The 20,648-nt window shown below is 48.5% G+C and overlaps 1 protein-coding gene across 1 annotated transcript; it reads right to left on the bottom strand.

Annotated features, from left to right (window-relative positions):
• Window positions 1-1,441: 1,441 nt before the first annotated feature.
• Window positions 1,442-17,194, bottom strand: THBS1 (thrombospondin 1). Its single transcript, XM_026480050.4, has 22 exons — window positions 17,023-17,194; window positions 16,351-16,446; window positions 15,533-16,092; window positions 14,555-14,630; window positions 14,069-14,268; window positions 13,838-13,960; window positions 12,753-12,846; window positions 11,203-11,376; window positions 10,735-10,911; window positions 10,234-10,407; window positions 9,825-9,952; window positions 9,560-9,712; window positions 8,965-9,183; window positions 8,392-8,499; window positions 7,763-7,922; window positions 7,491-7,609; window positions 5,561-5,795; window positions 4,973-5,200; window positions 4,543-4,814; window positions 4,021-4,118; window positions 3,778-3,917; window positions 1,442-3,504 (listed from the first exon to the last, which is right to left on the bottom strand). Exons 2-22 carry the CDS (start codon window positions 16,415-16,417, stop codon window positions 3,497-3,499), a joined length of 3,513 nt encoding a protein of 1,170 aa, XP_026335835.1. The 5' UTR covers window positions 16,418-16,446; window positions 17,023-17,194; the 3' UTR covers window positions 1,442-3,496.
• Between the last annotated feature and the right edge of the window lie 3,454 nt (window positions 17,195-20,648).

Below are 20,648 nucleotides of genomic sequence, written 5' to 3'. Positions count from 1 at the left end.
AAAAAAACTCCTGGCACTGCGTTTATTGTAAATTCCCGAAGGACCTGAAGTTTATTGCCAACTCTTTCTGAAACACGGGACAATAAACTCTTGTAGCAGGAGAAAGCTATCACCCTGATGGTGTAATTTTAATTTTTAACAAGCCCTTTATTTCAATACAACCTACTGATTGGAAGGTCAGTCTCCGAGTAAACATGGAACATACCTTGGGGCGGGGGCGTGGGGGAGCTCCTATTCCTATATACTTTTTCTGTCCTATCCGGATCTTTTCAGTGACTGTAGGTTTGCTACTTGAAAGTGAATAAGAATTCTCTCCCAAAACTTGCCGTGTTTGTGTTCCTCTGAGAAGGAATGATGTCCTGTTTGAAAGAATTATCTTTCAAATCCGTTTTCCAAACTCTGTAACCCTTTCTGGTACCTTCTAGTGCTTGATTCTTCCACCTGGGCACCAGGAAATAATTTGGCAATTTATACTTCCATATGATTATGCTGCCTTCGATGGAGAAATGTTTTTAGAGTGAGAGACAAAGATCAACAAGAAGAGTCTGTCTCAGCCAGTCATTTCTAGTGTTTACTGGATCCCAAAGCCAGACCTTTAGCCTGCTCCTAAGATTTCCAATTCTGCCCGTTCTGATTAAAACCGGAAATTCATCAGTCTGTGTTTTACCTTCATTGTTAGCTCACCGGAAACCCAAGGTCTGCTCCCTGTAATGCTTTGGCCTGCTCTTCAAAAACTAATTTGATAATTTGTATGTATTTTCAGGGTTTCTCCTAAATTCTTTTCTCGTCCTGTTTTTGACCAAAGGTGAATTCATCCTCTAAAAGGTGATGTCTGTAGAGTTTGGCCCAACTTTGTAAGGACGGCTCCTGCCTCAGTCGCGCTTCCTTCTAATGCTTCTCCACGACACCGAGTGTGTTGCCTGCACAGCGCGGTAATTCATGGGCCTGAAAATGGAGCTGTGAGAATTGTGTGCACTTTACTGTGTTTTTCCCATATTTACAGTTCTTCGTGGAAACAGGACTGTACTTTGAGAAGGATTCAATATGGGACATCTCATTACCTTAGTAAAATACAAAATTAGATCCTGTTGGGGCCCCCATCTTAAGAGCCATTTCTTTCTAAGATTTTTTGGGACTTGAACCCAGGACCCTGAGATCAAGACCAGAGCCGAGATCAAGAGTCAGATGCTTCGCTGACCGAGCCACCCAGGTGCCCGCTCTTTCCTATGTTGGAGATGGTAGGCTCGTGTTTTGTTCTTATTCTACAAATCCAGCAAATGTGTTTCCTAAGTAAGTCAATCTTTGATTATATAGGAACTGGGAATGTTACTAATATTTACTGTAATGCGTTCTTGTGTATGCGGTCTTGTTTAGGAATGGAATTTACCCATACCTCATAACAAAGCCAGCAGAGAACAAATAAACATGGATACAGTAAGTATAAATATAAATTTCCGTATGATTTATTGTTGTTCCTTGTACATAAGAAACAGTAATATACAACTTACACTGCTGTAGAATGTAAAATGGATAAAAATGTGTACAAAAAAAGCACATTCCTAGAAAAAGGTATTGGCAAATAGTAAAAATGGGGGGGGGTAACAAGCGAAAAACAAATCAAAAACAAAACAAAAACCCCAACAATTCTTCAGTTCAGTGTGCAAACATTTTATAAAAATAGAAATACTAACTCTACAGGCAGTATTTCCTGATAAATTATTTAAATAGCATATCTACACAATCTGAGATCTATTCCAAGGGCAATGAGAAAATAATTTATAAAAATAAAGCAATGGTATATAAGATAGAAAAAAAAACATAACTTTCAGAAAATGTATTTAACATTTCCATGCTATTTCCTTATTGGGAATACTTTTCTGCAAAGAGTTTTTATACTATGTACAACATTGACTTTTTTTTTTTTTAAGGTACTACAGTAGCTTTAAGTTTGTAAGACACTTAAACTCTTTCTGCTTGATCCAAAAATTCTTTACTCAGTCACACAACAAATGAGGTAATATTTGTATATAAGTTTCACCTTTGTTATTTTTTTTTTCTCTTTTGGAAAAACAAAGTGTAGATGCTTTTCTTCTCCCTGGAAATAGGCACAAGGGATGGGGTACAACAGTTTGAAAGGCCTCATGGCTTCGAGACTTAAAGACACTAGCAAATGGACAATTCCACTTGAAAAGATAAAAAAAGATCCCAAATCATTCACTCTGAGCACAAAGTGAGGGGCGGCTCGCTCTGCTGTTCCTCGTGCCGTTCTTGAGAGATTTGTTGCTCAGTCCCCACTACCTGCTGTCAGACACTTTCCATATGAAACCTAGATTCCAGGTAGAACAGAGTTAATAAATAATCTGTATTTACAATCTTACAGTCATGAAGACTCCTAACAAAGCTGATACGGATAGTCCTTATGCTTCTTCCTGTTCCATGAATAGTCTTTCAGACAGATCCTCCAGAGTAAGTAAAAAATAAATATTTTATATTGTAAAGTGTTTGTAAAAAAACAAAACAAAACCCTAGTCTAAAAGAGTTGGAAAACTCCATGATATTCAGGAAAAAGAGAGACAAGGAATGTTTTAGTTGATAATTTTGTGCCTTTCTAACCATAAATATACGAGCACGGCTGCCCATCCCTTGGGAGGCAGCCTGGTGCACACGGAGATGGTAGGTTTTCTGATCTTCCTGCTGCATCTGCACAAGCTACGTGTGGAATAAAACCAACAATTTCGTGGCGAGCAGGCGGGGCAGCCAGCATCGCCTTCCACCCGCTTCATTCTCACTCCCTAGTGCGCCCACTATGGGTGAGAGGTAAGGGATGGGGATCCGGGAGGAAGTCCAGAAGCCAGTCTCTCCCTCCCTTCCCTGCTTCTATGTAAGAGCCTATGTACGCGGGTTAATCAGCTAACACTGGTCAGCATCATGAAATCCAGCAAGAGTCTTCCAATCCCCTGAAAATGATTTAGTACCGAACATGTAACAGCTCCTCCATCTTTTCTTCATACAATCATCTCTTGGGGACACGCCCTCCCCTTAGGGCTTTGTCCCCTGCTCCCCCTAGTTCCGAGGGAGTCTGTCAAGGGTGGTGGTTTGCCAATTCTAGTGAGTCCTCCCTTCTCTCACAAGCCTGGAAATGCTTTGGAGTCCACTGCTCCAAGATGGCTTCCCCATAGCACTCTACTCTGACAGGAACAGAGTGGAGCGGCCACCTGCCAGCTGAAGCATGTGGGGGCTTTTACTTTTTGAAAAGCAAACCAATGTGATTGTTTTTGTTCTTGGGCGATTCTCTTCGCATTCAGAGGCTGCATGCTGAGTCTCATTGGGAAAATGGCATTTTCTCGAGGCAAGTCCCATATTCTAGGAGTCCACAATGATATGCAAGCAGAGAAAAGGCAGGGAGGAGGGATCTTGGGGGTTTTCTGAAGCCCGTGGTTCCAGAAGGTGCAACACCAGCATTGGTTAGGATCAGTCTTTTGATCAAGTCTGATGATTAGGAATCTGTTAACACACAAATATACAAGCCAATTAATTCCTGAAGGTACTAGCTTTATCAGTTAATAAATTAGCCTTAGAGCTCTACTTTTATAGTAACCAAAGCATAATTTAAGATTGGCCACAGTTCATAGGCCTTGTTCTTAGGGTCTTCCACAGCAAAGTATCAATAACCCTGTCTCTAAAACAGTCTTTTAAACAGATGCTTCCAGAATTGGCACTCTTGCTATTAGTCTGACTTAGAGATGTCAACTGCATTTGCAGTAATGTTGCTCCTACCTCTGCATTCGTATTTCAGGTCAGAGAAGAACACCATTTCTTGTGAGAAGACAAACAACCCTAGCCTACCACCAGCATAGGTTTTGTCATAGATGGGTCCTGAGTCAGCCATGATTTTCTTCCCTTCGTACATCACCACTCTGCAGGAAAAAGAAAATCTCGTGAGTGACACCCCTACTTTTTGGTCTCTTCCTGCTTCCCCATTAGTGTGACTAAGTCAAACATCGTCAGCACAATCTTTACCTAATGAAACCCGTCTTGGGCCGGTGGCTGAGACGCCATCTGTAGGCAGTGAAATCTTTCCAGCCTATGTGACGAGGGTCATGCCACAGAGTACGAACCTGAAGGAAAAGAAAAAGGGTGAAACACGGCTCCATCAAGACTTAGTTTTGTTCTATAAGAAACAGTATGTGAAAGGTACCAAGTGGACCTAAATTAGAGGGCTGCCATGTTGGATTTTTCCAAGGCCTTTCATTTGATGTGCCCCGTTGAATGTCTGTATAATGCAGAAAGAGAGGGAAAGTTTTGTTTGAAGAGGCTGGAAAGGTCTTTGGATTTGAAGGTAACTCTTAAGTTACAGCGAGCTCCCTTCTCAGACACTATTAGTTTTTACAAGGCAGAGCTTAATGCTGCAGTTGACGGTGCTGGGAACGTGGTATCTAAGGACCCGCCGCCCCCCACATTGGAAGTGTTGGCCAAAGCACAGCACCCCGAGTGCTAGGCAAGCACCCATCCACTCTCCCTTCTTCAGAGCCTTGTTCTTACCTGGCCAGGGGTGTTTCCCGTGTGCCACAGGGCATTCCGCAGGTGCTCGCCTGGCCCGGTGGTTGAGTTCACAACTTTCACAGAAAGGCCTGAGTATCCCTGAGCCCTAGTGGGGTTGGTGTCCCAGTAGGATTGGGTGACTTGCTTCCACATCACAACATAAAAGCGGCTGCTAGACTGGTAGCCGAACACAAATCCAGCATAGTCGTCATCCCTTTCCGTGTTGATGAAGAAGGTGCCACTGAAGTCCACGGCATTAAACTCATCGTAACCTAGGAGAAGGGGGCCAGACCGAGGTTAAAAGCTGAAGCCCTCAGAAGCTTCTGCTACATTCCCAGACATGCTCAGGGATACACGTAAGTGCCAGATTTTACATTTGCTTCTTTCCCCTGTGTGCGCTAGCCTCTGGTGTGGCGAACTCACTACTCACCTACAGCAAGTCCAGGATCACAGTTGACGGTCTGGACGAGTTCTTTACCCTGATGGCGTACGACCCAGTTAGGGTCATTCTGGGATGTCCCTTTGGGATCTAGAGGAATCATCTGGAATCGGCGGAAATCAGTCTCGCTGATATCAATGTTTTCAGGACAGATGTCATCAATGTCTGGCACATTGTCATGGTCAAAATCGTCTTTGCAGGCATCACCTCGACCATCACCTAAGGTCAAAAAGGCAAGATTATATTACATTATAATATATTCTATTATAATATATAGTGAAATATATATAACATGAAATATATATATTTATTATAGGAAATATAGGAATATATAAATTATATATAATATATAATTATATAATATATATTTCATATATTATGTATATTATATTCTATTATATATAGTGAAATATATAATATTCAGTGAAATTCTGAAACATTACTAGTATCAGAAATGCACTATCTTGTTTAAGTTGGCATCTTATCTCTTCATCCTCTCAAATGCACTTAGTTTTGCTTTTATTTTCTCAATCCAGAGACGCATGGTGTCAGTCTCTTAAAGGGGCTCCCCTGACTCACCATCAGAATCCTTCTGGTCAGGGTTGGGCACGAGTCGGCAGTTGTCCCTGTCATCAGGAATGCCGTCATTGTCATCATCATGGTCACAGGCATCTCCCTTGCCATCTTTGTCATGGTCAGCCTGGTTGGCATTGGGCACATAGGGACAGTTGTCCAGGTTGTTCTGGTGGCCGTCTTCATCAATATCCTGATTGTTGTCACACGTGTCTCCAATGCGGTCTGAGTCAGAGTCGAGCTGAAAGAGAAAGGGAGGGTAAACTGAAGTGTAAGTCGTTAATGTTAAAGATGACTTATGGAAGATTCTCCCGTGTTTGATATGGCCAGTGGGGTTTCGGGTCTATAAACTATTGCCAAAAGAGAGGAGTAGTAAAATTTTCTTGATCCTTGGGGCAGCTCAGGGGCTCAGTCCGTTAAGCATCTGGCTCTTGATTTCAGCTCAGGTCATGATCTCAGGGGGCTCGGATCAAGCCCCGTGTCGGATTCCATAATTACTGTGGAGTCTGCTTGGGATTCTTTTCCTTTTCCTCTCCCTCTTCCTTCTGCCCCCCTGCTCAAGTAAGTAAAATCTTAAATTTTCTTGATCCTTGTTTTAATATGAATTTTAAAAGCTATTCAGAGTTTTTAAATATAAAACTTTCTAAATAAAATTAATGACGAAGGTGCCTCACTTTAATGGATCAAAACATTAAGATTTCAATCTGTTAACTGCTTATTTCTCAACATTAAATGAAATTCTTTGGGTCATTCTTATTTTCCATTGAAGGTTTCAATTATAAAATTGTAGACATGTCCATTTCTACTCTAGGTCATTAAATCATGGAAACATGGCACTGCTTTTGGTTAATACCGGGTAATGTGTATGGTGGGGACTAAGGATTTTTATTTAAATTTTTTTTTTCTATATTTGGTTTTATACATCTAGTCTATGAGGGTTCTCATTTGTTGGTTCAGGTGAAGTCAAACTTTAAGTCTCTTCAAAACTGTATATCTCCGTAATTTCATATTCAGTGTGCATGGGATGCTCAGGGGTGATTTATACAGAGACTGGAATTTTGCTTGCGAGTAAGATTTACATAATGCCTGAACTGATATAAATATTATAATCTGAGGAATGAAAAACTCTCCCAGGGAGATTAAATGATATTAAACAAGTTTATGGTAAGACCCAAACTCAAAACAGAGGACCCTCAATGCCGTTTGCTCAGCAGAGCTACCCCAGAGCCTTCTACTTTACTTTGTTATAGCCCACGGCTGTTTATCCTGTTGCTTTTTGTTTTCCAGGACCTCCTAACAAGTGTTAGGAGGAAAAAGCTGGATTTATCATTTCTGTGATCTTACAAAATTTCCATTTTTAAAAAGCTTATTTCCAAGTTTCTACAGCAAAGCATTTTTTAAAAAGACCTGCCTTAACTTAGATTCCTAGAATACGAAGGCCAATGAGACGCAAGAAAAACATGCACCCTGTTTAAGGTCTACTTGTAGTACTCCGTCACACAGAGAACAAACCGATGTGTTTGCAATGCCAAATAATTTTGAGAACGACAAACAGGAATTTCTCTAGTTTTGGAAGTATTTTTAGGTTGAGGTTTTCTTACAGCCAGGTTATAGCGTTAGCCGTGAAAACGGTTAGTCTTAGAAATGATTGGTTTTACTAGAGTTCTCAGATCTCTGCTTTGCGTAATTTGGTAGATCACACGGAGTAGGTAAGACCTGACAGACGAGGTTGTCACAGTAAGGATCTATGGGATGTCCTCTTGCAAGGAGCTCTCAGAGATGGCATTCTCATGAAAATCTAGGAATTGGCTTTGAGACTGCTGAGAGCCATGGTCATGAAAGAGTTTGAACTCTTAAAACAAAAAAACCGGAGTTAGAGGCCTAGCAAAATCTATTCCAGCACTCTCCTGGAAGATTCTCGATGGGGTCCACCTACCTGATCTGGATTGTGTTCCAGGGGGCAGTTGTCACACTGATCTCCAACCCCATCCATATCTGTGTCCCTCTGGTCCACGTTGTAGACATATTGGCAGTTGTCTCGTTCATTGAGGATACCTACAGGGAACAGGTGACCAGTCAGGGTTGGAATCTCCAGCGTCTGGGGTTTCAATAAACCACACACGCAGAGCCAGGGCTGGAGAGAACTAAGGTGAGAGCTGAGTGTGGTCACTACTGCCTACAGGCCTGCCGCAGTCAGGGGCGCCTTACCGTCCCCATCGATGTCTGCGGCGCAGGCGTCTCCTTCCCCGTTGTTGTCCGTGTCAGCCTGATCGGGGTTGTGGTTGTAGGGGCAGTTGTCACAGCGGTCTCCCACATCATCTCGGTCGTAGTCATACTGGGCTGGGTTGTAATGGAATGGGCAGTTGTCCTGCAAAAGAACGGAGCGTTGTACAACACTGTCCGTGCAACCAGCTCAGGCCTGCAGCCGTCTGCATTACATACAACTGCAACCGTCTGTGACGTCTTCTACTTAGTCCTCACTGCAGAAGTTATAAAGCCAGGGCCTAATGAATGAAAAATGGATTCCTGTGGGTTACAGGTCAGTGCAATGTAAATATAAGGACACCGCCCCAGTTCTCAGTATAACCGATATAAATTTTACTGCAATTTAGATAAGAAAGTGAAACAACTCTGAGGAGCTGTCATTTGTTTATACATTGTCATTTCTTGCTAAACTGGGGGGAGGGAAGGTGGGGATGAAAACCCAAAACCCTCATTTTAAGCCCTCTCTTGGCAACATCTAAGTGTTCAAGCTGCACCGAGTGACTGTGTGGGAGTCTCGCAGGCTGCTGCTACGTGGAGAAGGGGAATGGAGGAGGCCTGGACCACATCCTTACCCTGTCGTCCGGGATTTTATCGTTGTCATCGTCGTCATCACAGGCGTCGCCGATTCCATCCTTGTCGTAGTCCTCCTGCCCGGAGTTTGGCAGGTTGGGACAGTTATCCTGGGAAGAGAGAATGCATATGATGGGTCTGTTTCTGTGCCCCTCATTCAGCCCGAGCCCGGGGCAGGGGCCCCGGACGCCGCACACGGACCAGAAATGCTGTGCTCCCTGACAGCATCTTGTCATTTCTCATGGGAAGACAAGAAACTAAGCATTTTTTTGGGGGGGGATGGGTCTTTTTATAAATGCCCTGTGCTTCATACACCCTGGGGGCACCAGTCCTACCCTGCGGTATTTGGGAGAGTCGCGAGCATTTTCCAGGGGAAAAGAACCCGCTCTGGAGCGCACCAGCCAAAAGGGCCCTCCTCATGTCTGTGGCTCCAGGGGGTTTAATGTGAAGGCTTTGTGCCATTCTGCCTTTGTGTGAATTCATCTGTCAACTTTCATGTTCAAACTTGAAGCATTAAAAATTGCTCAGGGTGACGTGCTTGCTTTCGGGAGGCACGCGAGGGAGGCGGGCCCTACCTTTTTGCAGTGGTAGGTGGCATTGGCCACGCACACCAGGTCCTCGTTGGGCCATCCATCCAGGTCTGTGTCCTCCCCGCAGATGATGCCGTTGCCCGCGTAGCCGGGCTTGCACTCGCAGCGGTACATGGGGTCGCTGTAGTGGCCCAGGTAGCTGCACTTGGCGTTCTTGTTGCAGTCGTGCGTCCCGTCCGTGCAGGGGTTGCGCGGCTTGCACACCTGCGGGCACAGCGTCCCGAAGTGAATGCAGAGCCTTCCAGAGTCCCTGTGTCCCTCTCCTCTCCATGGAGACGGAGGCTCCATGAGGAGGAGTGTGGGTTACCTCTGTCCCTCCCGTGTCTGCCCCTGTGGCTTTACAAGGCCATCAGCTCACCACTGAGTCCAGAGCTGCAGTTTCTATTGTCATGGGCAATTTCTCCCCCTGCTGCATTTTCAATGGACTGTCTTGCCCTGTTTCTAAACCCTAGGCTGTATGCTCAGCCCTCTTCCCGTCTTGCGGGAAGGCTGTGAAAGGACAGGCCTCCCTTTGCTGGCTGTTTCAGTCACCCCCCGCCCCTCCCCCCCGACTCCGGTGTGGGAGTCTAGTCTCGTCTACCTGTTTGTTGGCAGTGGCGTAGTCCACACCCCGGCCGAAGGGCTGCGGGCCCGTGAAGCGAGGCGGGCAGGGCAGGCAGTTGTAGCCGGGGTCGGTGTTCTCACACCTGTGCTCGCCGTTGTGGTTGAAGCAGGCGTCGGGTACTTCTTTGCACTGTGGGAGGAACGACAGTGAGCCTCTTGTGTCGGTAACGCCGCCCTGGGAAGGGGCCGGGGCACGCTGAGCCGCTTCCCGAGACGTAGTGATGCGGCCAGCCCTTCCTCACCTCATCCACGTCTTCGCACTGGACGCCGTTTCCGCTGTAGCCCGGGGGACAGGCACCGCATTTCCAGCTGCCATCTGCGTAACTCGTACACTTGACCCCAGCAAAGCAGGGATTGGACAGGCATCCGTCTGAGATCAGGGAGACAGGCAAACGGTTGGTCTAAGCGGTTATTGTTGGCCCACTCGTCACAGAACAATGAAGCGTTTAACAGTGTAGGGTATGTGTAACCATTCACGTGTTGAGATTACTCGGAAATGCCAGATGGACAATATAGTCCAAACACGCAGGACCGTTCAAAGCCAGAACCAGCCCCCCTCCCCCGCCCTTGAATGCTGACCGTGGATTTCAATGAAACGACAAAGAAACCCAAACTCCCAAGGGTGCTCTTATCCTGGGCTGCATGACTCACCAATTGGACAGTCCTGCTTGTTGCAGATCTGTTTTTCTGTCGCGTCACCGACACAGTCCTTGCCTCCAAACTGGGGTGTGGGGTTGTTGCAGAGCCGGCTACGTCTCTGCACCCCTCCTCCGCAGGTGACAGAGCAGAGGTCCCACAGCGACCAGGGACCCCAGCCTCCGTTGACTGCAAGGAAGTGAAGCACAGGCCCAAGTTGAGGTCAACTGTCAAACACCTCCCCTGTCAGAGAAGACTCCCCTAGATCTGTTCAAGAAAACTTCTGCTCATCTGACACGTGGAGAGAAGGTTCGGGAAGAGAGAGTTTAAAATGGTTTTCTTTCTGTTTTTTATTAAAAGAAGCTGCTGAGCATGTAGGACTTGGCTTCTACTTGTTGCCTAGGAAGTAACCTTTCCCCCCTCCATGACCCACAGGACTAGAGGCCACAGACGCCAGGCGTCCAGCCGCGCAGAGCTGCTGCTCAGCCCTCAGCCATGTTGTACGCGCTCACTTACTGGGGCAGGCGTCTTTCTTGCAGGCTTTGGTCTCGCGGGCTTCGCCTTCACATGGTTTCCCGTTCATCTGGGGGCTCGGAGAATTGCAGAGTCGAATTCTTGTGATCACACCATCGCCGCAGGTCACGGAACAAGATGACCACGGGGACCAGTGGCTCCAGCCACCATCCTGTTTAACTGAAATACAAAGCTGCCGGTTATAGGGTGCTCACCAGGTGTCAGGCTCTGTGCTAACCGTTCTGAATGCATTACCTAAATGAAATCCTCAAAATAACCCTATCAAGAGCTATTATTCCCCGCAATGTGCAGTTGAGGAAGGAGCCTCAGGGAGGGTAAGTGGTGCACAGGGGAGCAGAACTGGGGTTCAGATGCAGGTGGTCGAGAAGCTGTGCCCTTAACCTCTATGCTGCCCAGATGAGGCCAGGGCCAAGTCTGTGCTCTCCATCGCTAAGTGGCCAAGATGCTCACATCTCTTATCGCATTCCTGAATGTGGCAGGTCCGCGTCTGGACGGAGGAGCCCTCGCATCGGTTGTTGAGACTGTCACAGGAGCGACCGCGCTGCTGGATTCCATTGCCACAGGTTGCAGAGCAGGAGGTCCACTCGGACCACGGGGACCAGCCATCATCCGCAGAGTCGCTGGCTGCAGAGGAAGCGGGTTCGTTTAGTGTGCGATCAGTGAAGACCAGCTATTCTGTAGCTCATGCTCTTTGGGACCTTCTTCCTTTGCCAGAGGGCGAAAAGCCCTGTATTTCTTAGGCCAATAGCCAAAGGGTCTATCCCACGTCCTTACATGTACAGCCCCACCCTCTCCCAGCATGTGTTGGCCTCTTCACGGGGCCTTTCTCAGCATTTCGAGTGTGTTTCCCTTTCCTGACTTAAGATAGCTTGATGGGCATTTCCAGTCTCAGGCTTCCAAGAGTACTCCATGTGCAGGCAGCTCATAGGAGGCCCTTTGGGCTGTCAGGGGAGCCATAGACCATGTGTTTGGCAGACGAGCTTGAAGGCGGCTTGGCTGCTGTCGGCTCTGCCTCCAACTCGGTCATGAGGTTAATCAGTGTGCGGCTCCTCTTACCCTAGCATGTGGGGCCTTCTCTGTACGCATTTGCACAAGAGAATGGGCTTGTTTACCGTCTGCTCGGGCCCCAGGACTACAATCACATGAAGCTGTATCAGACACAAGCCCAAGAACTTGTTCTTCTTGCCAACAGTTGGAAGTTTTCCTAGCAATCCCTGATTCAAGGTCAGGACTCCGCTGGTCTCCAGCTAGCTTTGTTCCCTTCAGCCCACACCTGATGTGAAAGCTGAACAGAAGCAGATATGCCCATGACCATCACAGCACCACGAGCGCTAACGCAGGCCCCGGAGGAGACTGCTTATTCTGAGCTGTGACCACTTGGGGGTAGGGGTAGGGGTGTGTGGAGCTGGAGGAGGACTGCTACTTTCCTGCTTCATTTCTCATCTTCGTTGTGCTGAATCATTTTATGACTTGTGTGTACTACATTCAATGTTGTCTCGGCAAAGGGATTAATTTATATGGGCAACACCCACCCGGGGATAGGGTGCCACGGAACAATATAGTGCCTTATTTCTGCCAGTGCCCCGAAACTGAAACTGTTATTCTTAGGCCCACTCCTCCTGCAGATAAAATGCATACAACCTCCAGGCCCAATTAAGTTCAGTGCTTGCACTACCGACCGTCAACTTATCTGGTGAGCAGATTTTTCTTCCCTCTAGGCCATAGTGTCAAATTCTAAAAGCAGTCCACTTAGAGCTATTACTGCTACACATTCGTCTCTCCTTTCCTCCCAGCCTCAAGTCAAAATTAGTAAGCTGTGCCAAGATCATGATTGCCCATAGAACAGCCAAGCCATCAGTTACCCAGATGCCACAGCAGGAAACGGAGTGGAAACACAATGGAAATGGGGGTGGGGTTCCCGTGTCCCATTTCAGCTGTCCCATGGATATGGAGAATGGACTTTGTCACTCAAGAATGGTCATGCAGCTCTAAGAACTTACGCCAACACCGTGGGCAGCATTCTCCATCGGGGACTGTGGCGTTGGAGCAGGGCATGATGGGGCAGGACACTTTCTTACAGATGGTAACGGAGTTCTGCAGGGCAAGAGGGAGACATGGGTTACTAAGCATATTGTAAGCAGAAGTTTATATACCGTAACGTTTCCATTACAAGACGAAACACGGTCAGAGCTGTAACTGCTCTGGTGGAAGGAGTTTAATCGATCTGTCGGTCTTGTTTGCAGCCACCATGCTGTGGATACAGCTTGAGTGCTTTGGAGACTTCTTTCTCAATTGCTACTGAGTGAAGTGACAGCATGTAGAATTTATCCAAAGGGAACCACCATTATCTGAGTCAAATCTTTTAATCGGTGTCTGAAATGAACTCCTTACTCAGCCAGGGCTTTGAAATTTTACAATTTTCTCTGCATAGAGACAAGACCAGTGAACATTTCCCCCCTTCACGTGTAGATCTGGTTTTATATTATGTTGGAGAAGAATGAAAATCAAGTTAGCTCCCAAATCTAGCAATCCAGGATTTGTATTTAAACGGACTTTGCTCAGTGCATCAGGCGAAGCGTCCAAGTCGCCTGGCACTGGCTTTGGGGAGCCAGCGACACACACCCTGCAGGGGGTGCCATTTGAGCTAAGTGGACAGTTGCGTCCTCACAGTGTCGGGCTAAGTGATTGGAACAATCAGTGCTGTGTTAAGGGACTCTCGATGTCATTGCTGAATACAAGTCAGGGTTGGAGAAATGAAAGGAATGTTCCGGCCAGGTTTTATTTACCCGACATTCAACACTTAGGCTTTGAACGAAAGCAGGTAAATTACTCAAATGTCTGAGCAGGTTTGTTCTTTTAGATACTTGGCCTGGGGTATATGAAGACTTTGAAAAACTTTCTGAGAGTTAAGGTTTTATGGAGGTCACAAATGCATCTTGAAAAAATAAATAAAAACAAAAAACCCTGCTTTCGTATCAGGCCATAGAGCATAGAAAGAGCTTGTGTGGCTATCTGGGTATTTCCCTAGGGACTGGTTTCAAGCACATGCCATCACTTCCTATTTCGTTCTGGAATGATCCCTCACCTGACAGCGGCACTCCGTGCAGCTATCAACAGTCCATTCCTCATTATTCCTGTACTGAACTCCGTTGTGGTAGCAGAGCGGAGGCCTCCTCAGCTCAATGGCCAACTCTTTGTTCTCTTCAGTCTAAAAGGGGGAGAAAGGTCATTAGTGTCATATTCATTTTCCTTGGGGGTCATCTGTGATACACCTTCAGGTGCTCGTGCTAAAGGGCTGGGAGCCGAGGCCACTGACCACTTTGCGAATGCTGTCCTGGAGTGTGGTGACAATGGTGCGCAGGCCTCTCAACTCCAGGACCATGCTGGACAGCTCGTCACAAGAGATGCCGCAGATGGCTTGCAGATCCTTCGTCTTGTGGCCAATGTAGTTAGTGCGGATGGCAGGGCTGGAGCCGTTTACCACATTGTTGTCCAGGGTGAGAAGGACATTGGTCGCTGCCAAGAAAGAAAGGAACACCATGAGAAAAGTAATGGAAGATCTTCACACAGCTGCTCTCACCAGCCAGCCCCTGGAGTTCCTAGTTGGAGAGACATTAAACCTGGGGTGAAGGACACAGGGGGAGGGGATGCCCATATGTGCATCACCCTTTGAGGCACTTTCATATACTTCCTAAGTTACCCGGGTAATGTACGCACGACCACCATTTCCGGTTTCTCCGCTTGTTCTGGGTGGAATCCCCTGAATGTCCTCATATGCCCCCCAGAACAGAAGGGTACTCACAGCTGGAGCAGCCTTTGTTCCTGAGGATGGCTTCTGGTGTGGTTCCGAAGACAAACCTCACGTTCTGCAGCACCCCCTGGGGGCAGAGGACACACGTTACTTGTAGAGCGGTGGGGGGGGGGGGTGGGGGGGGAAATGGGTGGGGGAGACGGTTTATGCCAGGAAAAGCACACAATAGAGGTTCTAGAAGTTTGAAAGAGCTCTCTTTAAAGATCACCATGTCAAAATAACACACCAACGTAAACTGCCAAACAACTTCACAATCTTAATTGGGTCTCCTGCCAAGTCTTCAGTACTTTACAAAGAAATCCGTTATCAGCCTACTTGGGTACACAGGAAATGGAATCGGATCCTAGGGACAGAGGATATAATGACACTCTCCAGTGTCAAAGAGTTAGATGTGGGAGTTTCAAAGCCACAGTTGCAAAAACCTAGATGTTTAAGCAAGGAAGAAGCTGCGGCAGTGAATAACCACTATTTTCACCTTCGGAGACCAGCTCCTGAGACTGGCTCCACCCCCGTGGGTAATCAAATAGCCACGTGGTACTTATTCTGCTCACAGTATCCATTTCAAGCTACATTACGATTGGTGGAATGCTTTGAAAGAAGTTATTTTCTTGAGGAGAGCATAAGGAGTATCTAAGACTTGAACAGGTGGCTATAGGAAAACCATTTCTTGTTTCCGTTAGTGGCTTTCCAACGGCGGTCCCCAGAACCCCAGCACCAGCATACGCTTCACCTGGAATTTGTTAGCAATGCAAATCATCAGGCCCCATCCCGGGCACACTGAATCTGAAACTCTGGGAATAGGGTGCAGCGGTGTGTGAGTTAACAAGCCCTACAGGTGATTCTGATGCTCCCTGAGGTCGGAGAACCACTGCTTTAGGCCACAGGCAGGCTCTCCCGCTCTAGCCCCCCTGACAGGTCAGCTGCCGGGCAGTCGACCCCACAGACCGGGAACCGGAGAAGACGCCTCACCTGGAAATGGTCATTGACCCCTCCTTTGGCAACGCGGAGTCTGGCCACACTGGCCAGGTCCCTGGTGAAGATGCTCTGGATGGGGACATCCAGCTCTGCGTTCTCCATCTTCTCACAGTCGATGTACAGCTGCGCCCGGTCCTCCTGCACGAACAGGGTGATGCTCTTCCACTGGCCGGTGGCCAGGAGCGCCTCCTCCACCGACACCACATGCTGCATCCCCTGCACGGTGAGGCTCAGGTCCAGGGTGCCCGCTTTGCCATTGGAGACCACACTGAAGACCTGGCCCGAGTGGTCTTTCCGTTCTATGGCCAGCAGAGTGCCTCGGGTCTTCTTCATCTGCCTCAGGGAGGCCAAGAGAAGGAAGCCTTTCTCTGCCCGGACGGCATCCACTAGGTCTTGGAACTTGTCATCAGGCACAGGGGGAATCAGGTTGGCATCCTCGATGCGGAAAGCTGGGCTGGAAGGGTCAGGACCCTTCACCAGTCGGCGCCCAGAGCCCTTACGGGCAGCCCCGGTGAGTTCAAAGATGTCGAACACGCTGTTGTCTCCCCCAGACTCTGTTCAACAAGAGCAGGACACACAGTGAGCTTTCTAGGCTAAGGCCAGGGATGGGGACGAAAGGACAGGGCGAAAACTCCGGGCAACCACGGAAAGAGCTGAATAAACACCATGCTCAGAGGGAACCTGCCTGCTGATGTTCAGTCAGGGCTCTGGGGAGAAACAGCTGGCAGAGCAGAGCATGGGAGGGAGGCACACTCGGGTTACCCCCGCACCTCATCTTCCCTCCCCTCTCAAAAGGTATCATGTAGACTCACCTGGAATGCGGCTGGAACCACACGCATGCAACAGGAATAGGACACTGAGTCCCCAGGCCAGCCCCATGGTGGAGCTGTTTGTGCCCAGCAGAGAGCCTGTAACCGGAAACACAGAGCCCATGGTCAGCGGCAGCCAAGCAGGGAGGGTGGGCACAACCTGGAGGCTGGGCTTGGGGCCAGGGCCCTAGGGCATCCCCCCTTTGGCCCCACATTTGCTGGAATGGGGCGCGGGGAGGGGGTAGACACTATTTACTTTGGACAGGGCATCAGGAAGAAAAAGAGTCGAGGGGCGGAGACTGGTTTTAAAGGTGGGGGGTGGCGCTGGGGCAAAGACCAACAACCTGGGGACTTCTTGGGAAGTTGAGAGTAAACAGCAGGACCAGGAGATGCAGTCTGGGGGCGCAGAGACTTGGGGAAGTAGAGACTCTCATCTAGACGACTGATAGGTGTGGGGAACACTTGGAGAATAAAAGAAAATATTGGGGAGTCCTGACGAGTTGGTCTGTGAACCCCAAGGCCAGAGTGAATAGCTCTGGAGCCCTTCGACTAGAGGGACAGCGGGGGAAGGCGAGGAGTAGGAGCTGCGGGGTCCCCGAGGGGCTGAAGCCTCGGAGCTCAAGGTAGGCTGACCGGGCAGCACCGGTCCTCGGCGGCGGCCCGGGGGCTCCTTACCTGTGTGCGCTCGGGTGCAGCGGCCCGGGGCGGCGGCGAGGGCGCGGCGAGCGGCGCCGAGTCCGGGAGAGGCGCGGGGCGGGCAGGGCGCCCGGGGAGGCGGCGGCCGGAGTCGGAGGCTGCGCGGGCAGGGATCGCGGGAGCCGAGACTCGGCTGCCGGCTCGGAGGCAGTGGCTGGCGAGGCGGCGGAGCGGCGCGCTTTTAAAGGCGCGCTCACATTCCTGGGGATTCTTCTGGCCAATGGGAGGCGGCCGGGCAGGGGGCGGGGGGGCCAGTCTGGGTTCCTCTCTCCGCCCCCCGCTGCCTGGCGCATTGCTTTCCAGCTAGAGAGTGGAGGGCTGGGGGGGAGGCGGGGGTCGGGGCGAAGAGCGGTGGAAAGTCTCTGAAAAATAGGTGCCCGCCCACGCAGCCTTGGCGCCCTCGTGCTCAGCACTTTGGCTCCAGGACTCAGTGTGAGCAACCCTAGCGGGACGGGGCTTTAGCCGCCCCCCCCCCGCCCCCTGACCCTTAGGAGGGCTGTCAGGAAAACCCATCTCCTTGGATACCTGGGCGACGGCTGACACTTGGGGACCGAGCCCGTTTGTAAAACCAAATGAGCCCAACGGGGTAAATGGGGCCCAGAGAGAAGCAGTCGTTAAAGAAGTTCCGGCTGGGCTATTTGGTGATCCTCCTCCATCCACCCGCTGGGGTGTAGGACCACGCGCCCGTCTTCCGCCCGAGTCCTAAGAGGGCCGAGTGCGGGGTCGCGTGGGCCAGCCGGGCGGTGAACGGACCTCGCGTTCCCGCTGCCCGTCAGGGCACACTTTCTGCAGCTGCCTGGCGCCCAGGTCCCCGCGAAAGTCGCCTCTCGCCCTGCTACTGCGCTTCCACAGCTGGCCGCTTGGGGGCGGTATATGTATTCTGATGAAGGGGACCCGCAAAGGGAGCTTCTTTCTAGACAGGATTGTTAAGGAAGCGTACTCCTATCTACTTCCCTCAAGCCAAAACTGAACTTGTGTCTTGAAAAACAGTTTTTATGCCCGCTCGTGCTTCTTAACGTGACTCCTGGTTGGAGGATTTAAGGAACCATCTGGCTCTGGGTCTTAAACTATTTACAGAACAGACCCATAAAGTAATAAATTACCCTCCACCTATCATTTTATTTCCTTTTTTCCTCCCTCAACGTTCTTTTCATTTTTCAGCTCCTGAAACCGAGGTGTGGGTTACATTTCTGTGGGTGCACCAATTACCATGAGCGCGGCTGCTTAATGCTTCTGTCATTGGAAGTCTGGTCTCCAAACCACTGTCTCAAGCCAGCGTGACTCCAGCTGCCTGGAATTCCATTCATCTCTTAGGGCTGGGATGTCAGCAGCCACACTTCCCCTGCTGTGGTCCTGCGCTATCAGGCTGGCCTTGAGACTCAGGAAGGCTAGGTAGTAGCTTTACCAAATAAGGATCTCAGCCACAGGCTGGGGAAAGCCCTCGGGTTCACCTTCCTTCTTAGGACTCACACCTGGCAGGACTCCTAACTGCTGGAAACACCCACGAGTTTGCGTTCATCAAAGGGCAGTTTCACTTTTCCTGTGTGGGAGTGTTGTGTGACAAGGTGCACGTGTGTGTATTACAGCATGGATGTTTTCTCGTTACTCAGTATACATCAAGTACTTCTGGAATATGACAAGTATGTTCCTAAGACACATGTTGGTTTGTTGCTTAAGTAATAACTAAACCTGACAGCCAGATAGATTTCACATGTTGAGAGACAGAAATAAGGGTTTCTATCGGACGATTAGTCAAATCAGATTCCTATTGCAGAAGTCATCAGTAATGACTCATCCAAACAGATCTGAAGATTCCAGAGTCAGCAGCCATACATGTCCCTCTCCTTCCTTCTTCCCTAGCATCCTGTGTGCTCCTTGAAAGGCAATTTTCTTTTCACTTGCTATTAATTCTTCATCATACCAAGTACCTAGGCACAGTTTTTGGAGGGATGGCCAGCTGATGGCCTCCTGCTTATTCACCCACTTGCTAATTTTAGACAAATCAGCTGGGGGCGTAAGGTCCACAAGAGGCCCACAAAAGCAGGATACATCTTTCCTTTTGTAAAAACCTCATCTCCCCTGGGGAGATGGATAGGCTAGAATAGAAGCTCACTGGAATGCCCCTTCAAGCTAGGCGCTTCCGTGACTAAGGGACTGTGGGAATCCCTCTGGATTTTCTTGGAACTTGGCTTCTTTTAACAAAACAAGGAGAAGAATTTTATCCTCGCACATGCTTTGCAGAGAGTGGGAAGGTGACCTGTATGGTGGCAGGGAAGAGCTATCTTGTCAAAGAAAGCTGACAGAGGTATAGGAGTTCCTTAGCTCAAACGCAAAGACCTTCCCCAAGTCACAGCACTCCAGGTTTTCTGGCAGAAAGGACTGATCACAGTGAAGCGGGGGTTTGGGCAGAGTTAGAAACTCACCCACATTCCTGCTGGTCAGTGTGTGCTGAAAATATTCCCCAGAAACCTAAATACCTCGGGGAAGCTTTGAGAGAAGCAGGAGTGGAAAAAGGGGAAAGAAAACCTACACCTTTAATTGGCGGGATATCGTCCCCCTTGGGTATGTATTTACAAATGCTGGGATTTCAGGCCAGTAATCTGACAGGGACCCGAATGATGCGTTCTTCCAGGGAAAGGGGCCAGTTCTCTCTTTGCCAAGTTGCTATCCTTGAGGATTATGTATTTAAAATTACATTGTAAGGCACAGGGCATTTTGCTGTAGGATTTCCTTTTTCCAAGTTCCCCTAATTGGATGTGGGATTGACCTAAAAACATTGCCAGTAAATAGGAGGAAAGGACTGTCAGTAACAGCTAGTTTAAAAGCTACCTGTGCTTAAGGAGAGCAGGATAATTGAGAAAAAAATTTGTTTATCTAGCAAAGAACAGCAAGGTGGACTGTGATTTTATGTAGGGATTAAACAAAAAAAACATATTGAAAATGCTGCACAGTGGAAAATTTCTTCTAAGTGAGCAGCACCCAAAAATCATTGAATTCTAGAACAGACCAGAATCATAACATCTCTACAGTGAAGACATCACAAATTCATTCGCTCTGAATATTTTTCGGTAGCTCATAGCTTAGAGTTGTTTCAGCTCAGCTACCTTGATGGGCAAAGCCAGACGGAAATTACCAGATTTTCCTTATCTTTCAATCGAACACCAGTCTGCCTCCTTCATAAGATGTTCTCCAGTGGCTTTGTGTTGCACTGTTTCTTCTTTCTGTGATACCTTGAGACATGGCTTATCTTTACTGCATAATGCATCAGCTTACATTCTTTATTGTTTAGTTTTCCAAAGTAAATTTTATTTTCTTATGTCTAAGGACTATATTGTAAGGACCCAAAGGCTTGGGCTTGGGAAAGGGCTCTAATAGTTGAATTTCCAAGGCCCTTTGTGCTCAAGTGAATTTATGGTACCAAGAGATGGACTACTCACCATTTCCCTAACCAGCTATACCGTTTCGCGTGGATATGCCTTAGCCCTTGGGCTGCACGGGGTGACTGACTCCCAAACATGGCGCCCACCCTCACAGGATTGAGGCAGTACTCTCTGCGAATTGATCTCAGTAAGAAGGGGTAGAGCTATTGGCTTCAGGGTAACTCC

This window comes from Ursus arctos, unplaced genomic scaffold (assembly GCF_023065955.2).
Source record: "Ursus arctos isolate Adak ecotype North America unplaced genomic scaffold, UrsArc2.0 scaffold_36, whole genome shotgun sequence".
Lineage (NCBI taxonomy): Eukaryota > Metazoa > Chordata > Mammalia > Carnivora > Ursidae > Ursus > Ursus arctos.
The sequence above is the reverse complement of the archived record's forward strand: the minus strand, read 5'-3'. Positions and strand labels throughout refer to the sequence as shown.

What these genes read in the sequence shown, in the direction of transcription:
- THBS1 (XM_026480050.4), bottom strand. Translation starts at nt 16,417, where the DNA reads ATGGGGCTGGCCTGGGGACTCAGTGTCCTATTCCTGTTGCATGCGTGT. An exon ending in GCACGGAGTGCCGCTGTCAG is followed by an intron (nt 12,847 to 13,837) that starts GTGAGGGATCAT and finishes CTTGCCCTGCAG; the next exon opens with AACTCCGTTACCATCTGTAA. An exon ending in ATAAAATCCCGGACGACAGG is followed by an intron (nt 7,923 to 8,391) that starts GTAAGGATGTGG and finishes GTTCTTTTGCAG; the next exon opens with GACAACTGCCCATTCCATTA.